This window comes from Orycteropus afer, unplaced genomic scaffold (genome assembly GCF_000298275.1).
Source record: "Orycteropus afer afer isolate SDZICR_OR568_19922 unplaced genomic scaffold, OryAfe1.0 scaffold00623, whole genome shotgun sequence".
Classification (NCBI taxonomy): Eukaryota; Metazoa; Chordata; class Mammalia; order Tubulidentata; family Orycteropodidae; genus Orycteropus; species Orycteropus afer.
This window is the reverse complement of record NW_006922210.1, coordinates 30,764-35,992: the sequence shown is the minus strand read 5'-3', so window position 1 is coordinate 35,992 and position 5,229 is coordinate 30,764. Positions and strand designations below refer to the sequence as shown.

The 5,229-nt window shown below is 46.0% G+C and overlaps 1 protein-coding gene across 1 annotated transcript in view; it reads right to left on the bottom strand.

The window, feature by feature from the left end:
* CEP20 (centrosomal protein 20) overlaps window positions 1-2,905 on the bottom strand; it is a 23,320-nt gene extending 20,415 nt beyond the window's left edge. The window contains exon 1 of the mRNA XM_042783065.1: window positions 2,878-2,905. Coding sequence (XP_042638999.1) covers window positions 2,878-2,905 — 28 coding nt within the window. The remainder of the gene's footprint in view (window positions 1-2,877) is intronic.
* Window positions 2,906-5,229: the final 2,324 nt, after the last annotated feature.

Genomic DNA, 5,229 nt, shown 5'->3' with positions numbered 1-5,229 from the left:
AACAACAACAACAACAACAATAAAATGTATGTAGTGACAGGGAGCTCTGGTAGAGTAGTGCCTAAGGCACTACTAACTACTAACTTGACTGCTAACCAGAAGGCTGGCGGTTCAAACCCACCAACCACTCCTCAGAAGGAAGGTTGGGCCATATACTTCTGTAGTGATACTGCCTCGGAAACCCAAGGAGGGGTTGCTGTGAGTAGGATGGACTCCATGGCAGTGAGTTTGGTTTGATTTTTTTTTTAGTGACAGACAGGAATGCATAGATAAGTAAGGTACAGGGAAGGAGTGATTATAGGGAGGAGAGTTTTTTATGGTTGGGAATGGTAATCATGGCTGGTAAGGGGCCGTGAAATCAGATGTGTATGAACTGTTAATGTAAAACAAGTTTGCTTTGTAAATTTGCACCCAAAGCACAATTTAAAAAAACAGAAGAAAAAAAATGTAGCATGACATATGTTAAGCATGTTCTTGTGCACAGAAGCATGCCTTTTTAAAACCATTTTTTACCAGCCTAGTGCCTAAATACAGAATTGTATCAATGATTGCTGAATCATATTCTCAAGAAGGTTCAATCTCTTCTTCCACCTAAATTCTCTAAGAATTACTGATTTAGACCCTGAGTTCTACGAAAACTGGAACTAGTTTTATTAATTGGACAGCAATACAGATCAGTGGTTAAGACTAGGGGCTCTAGTCCACCATATCTAGATTCCTAGACTCTGCCTCTGACTAGCTACATGACTGTGGGCAAGCAATTTCATTTTTCGGTGCCTCACAGGGTTTCCAAGGCTGTCTGTAATCTTTACAAAAGCAGACTGCCACATCTCTCTCCCATGGAGCAGCCAGCAGGTTTGAATTGCTGATCTTTCAGTTACTAGTCGAGCGCTTAACCACTGTGCCACCAGGGCTCCTTGTGTAGCACAGTGTCTGGAAAACAAGCCCTTAATCACTGATAACTATAACTGCTATCACTTGTCTAGACAACTGCATCAAAAAGAATGCTGTACAAATGTTATCAGTTTAATGACTAGCACATAACTACCTTTGAGAAACTATTCCTATTACAGGATAAGAGAATGTCAAGGCCAGGAAATGTTCTGCCTCCAATTTCCCCTGACTGAAACATAGAACTTATCTCAAATGTTTAAGGCTTTAGTGAGATAACTAAGCAAATTGCTTAGGATTGTGCCTAACATCAACCATGCTTGTGGATATTATAATCACCACCACCACCATTAAAAAAAAAAAAAAAAAAGAAAAAATCTCCCCAGGATCTATGTAGGAGATCCTAGATAGAATGGGACAACATCAAAATCATTAAAAAAAAAAGGACCAAGTTTTCTGGCCTGATAGAGCCTGAGGGAACCACTGAGACTATGGCCCCTAGCTGCCCTTCAGGTCTGGAATTGAACCCACACCTGCAGCTTCCAGCCAAACAAAAGACAGGCATATGAGCTGAACATTTACATTATGTAGATACAATCCTTGGAGAGATCAGTCATGGGAGAGTAGAAGGGCAGTGTATGCACAGGGACAAGAGTGCATGAGAGGCAAGGACACAAACAAAACAACTCAACGCACTGCCACCGACCAAGTAGTGTCCGACTCATAGCAACCCCTCCTTGGGTTTCCGAGGCGGTATCTCTACAGAAGTAGATTGCCCAAACTTCATTCCCAGGAGTGGCTGGTGGGTTTGAACCACCAGCCTTCTGGTTAGCAGTCAAACGCCTTAGGCACTATGCTACCAGAGCTCACAGGGAAGAGGTAACTATGGGAAGGAAGTGGTAGGGGAGCTGTTGCATTGTGGGAAACTGCAGTCAATGTCATGAGACAAAGTATATGTGAGTTGCTGTATGGAAAATGATTTACTCTGTATACTTTGATCCAAATCACAATAAATATTAAAAAACAAAAACAATCTCCTCTAATCCAGGACCTGGTATAGTACCCTGATGTAAAGCAGACAGAAACTCAGTAACATTTCAAGTTATCACTTAGGGGTCAAGATTATTTACTGATGTAGTCAGGAGGGATGTAAGCAACCAGCTCTTGCAAATGCTTTGAGATCACTCTCATTATTCTCTATCTACACCAACGGTTTGCAACTACAGACGATTTTGCCCCCAGGGTACATATGGCAAGGAATGGAGACATTTTTGGTTGTCACAACCTGGGGGGGGGGGTGGTTTCTACTTGCATCTAGCGGGTGGAGGCCAGGGAAGCTGCTAAACATCCTGCAATGCACAGGACAGCCCCCCAACAACAGGGAATTGTCTGGCCTAAAATGTCAACAGTGAGTTGAAACATCCTGATGATTTAAATTATCATCCTTTCTTATTTCCTCTGCAGCGATTACCGTTTGTTGCTCCCACTAGACCAGCAGGTCCAAAAGGACCTCGTCTACCTCACTCATCCCTGTACCCCTACGTCCCAGCAAGGCTGGGGTAGGGTTGCCAGATTTAGCAAATAAAAATACAGGGCGTGGAGTCAAGTTTGAATTTCAGATAGCAAGAAATAATATTCTAGGATTTTATCTGGCAACCCTAAATTGGGGGAGGGGGTGCTAATGAAAGGCCGGGCCTATGCTCCAGACGCCTAAGGTGCAAGGACTATAAACCCCTCAGGTACCTACAGATTTCTGAGAATCCTCTACTTCAAGCCTTGCTTAGAAATTGATCCTATATCACTACTTCCCTCAAAGTCCTCAGCGTAGCAGCGGCAACATCAGCCGGCCGCTCCACAGGCCCTGATTCCTCAGAACGACTCCAGGAAGGCTGACCATGAGTTCTGCACGCTCCCTTCTGCCCCATTCTTTTCACAGGCTAAAGGATCGATGCTTCCCACCCGGCAAACTGCCGCGCTAGGACTCACCAGCCTTCAGTTCGGTGACAGTCGCCATTTCCTAACGGCCGCCAGAGGCGTGCCTCTCCCTTGCGCACGCGTAGCTCCACCCCGCTACTCGGCGTCTACATCCAATAGGTGCACACCTCTCTCTCTGGTCCTTCTCCGTTTACTCCCTCCCGGGTGGGTGGGTGGTGACTATCCTCGAGACACTTCACCAATCAGCGGGCCCTGTTTAGGGAGAAGGGAGGGGGAGAGGAGATTGAGACAGTTCTGAGACTACGTGTGGGTGTTGTGGACACCTTGGTGTTTTAACTTTAACCTATTAAGGCTTTCGTGAGCTCACCTCTGCAGCTTCAAGTACTAATTGTTAATACTTAACTTGCACTAAGGAGCTCTGGTGGCCTAGTGCCTAAGGCATTAGACTGCTAACCAGAACGCTGGCGGGTCGAACCCACCAGCCAATCCTCGCAAGAAGTTTGGGCAATCCACTTCCGTAGTAATACGGCCTGGGAAACCCAAGGAGGGGTCTCTATGAGTCGGATCCAGTATTGGCAGTGGGTTTGCTTTGCTTTGCTTTGCTTTAACGTGTATTAAGCCAATGGCTCCCAAAACTTGAGCACACATCAGAATCACCTGGGATTGCCCCTTCACTGCCACTCCCCCTCCCCCAAAAAACTAAACTCACTGCCGTCCAGTGGATTCTGACTCATTGTCACTGCTACTTGGGTTTCCAAGGCGGTACCTGTACCGGAAGTAGATTGCCGAGTCTTCCTTCGGAGGAGTGGCTGGTGGGTTTGAACGCCAGCCTCTGGTTAGCTGTCAAATGCCTTAGGCACTACGCCGCCAGAGCTCCCTTCACTGCCAGATTCTCAAAATTCCTTCCGAGATTCGAGATCCGGAGCCAATGCCCAACCAATCCTCTTTCATCTGTCCCCCAGAAACTTCTCTAAAGCCATCTGCAGACCCGATGTTACCTCTGCCCTCTAAGCCACCCGAGACAACCCATCGTTTCTATGCAACAGCTGAGGGCCAATGTCTTTTAAACTATACTTGATTTATTCATAAAGGAGTCCTGGTGGCACAGTAAGGAATTCTGATCGTGTGGTGGCTACTAACCAAAAAGGTCAGTGGTTGGAACCCACCAGCTACTCTGCAGAAGACAGATCAGGCGTTCTGCTTCCCTAAGGATTTACGGCCTTGGAAAGCCAGTGGGGGTTGCTGTGAGTTGGAACTGACTTGATGGAAATGAGTTTGTTTTTTTGATTTGGGTGGGGAAGTGGTTAAGGCATTTGGCTGTTAACCAGAAGGTCAGTGGGGTTCAAATACACCAGCTGCTCTGCAGAAGAAAGATGAGGAAGTTTGCTTCCCTAAAGATTTACAGCCTTAGAAACCCAATGGGGGTTACTGTAAGTTGGAATTGACTTGATGGCAGTGCATTTAGTTTTGGTTTTGGTTCTGACCTATTAACGGCTTGTGAAATGTCATCCACTGTGACTTCTCTTTTTAATTTTTGGTGGCAACATACACAACCAAACATACATCCATTCACAGTTTCTACAAGTGCAATTCAATGATATTAGTGAATCTTTTTAAAAATGAAGTAAATATAATACATCACATGTAGTAGAGGACAAATGACTCAAACTCCTGGCACAGGCAGACTCACCTGGAGAAAGGTCTTCTGCATCTGACTGCTGAGTTTGGAGAGCAGAGCCATTGCCCCTGAGTTGACCTAGCTCTTCATTCATTGCCGTGCTTTCGGGTTGTGTCACTTCCCAGGATAGCTTCTCCAGACGGCCCAGAAACTGATCCCCATGCTTTAACAGGAAGGCCTGCAGCACCTGGAACTCAGCCCCATCTTCTGTAGCTCAGCTGCCTGCTTCTGTCCAAAGGGGAGGAAATGTTGGAGAAGGGGGCAATTATAAAGGCAAGTGTAAGCTCATAATCTAAAACCTGGGCCTGCCAGGACAAGCCTGATTGTCACTGCTCCTTTTACCTGAAAACTCTAGGGAAAGATAGGCTGGGGGGGAAAAAAATGTGTGTGTGTGTGTGTGTGTGTGTGTATACCAATGGGAACTCTGGTTTGACTGCTAACCAGAAGGCTGGTGGTTCAAACTGACCAGCCAATCCTCGCAAGGAAGTTTGGGCAATCTAATTCTGTAGCGATACTGCCTCAGAAACCCAAGGAGGGGTTGCTATGAGTCGGATCCAACTAGAGGGCAGCAAGTTTGGTTTGTTTGTTTTTTTAATATACCAAAGATTATTAGTGGTTACCAAGGGTTACCAGGTGAGTCTGGTTGTGCCATACCGTCTTGGAAACACAAGGGGGGGGGGGGTTGTTATGAGTCCACTCGACTCGATAGCAGTGAGCTTTTTTTT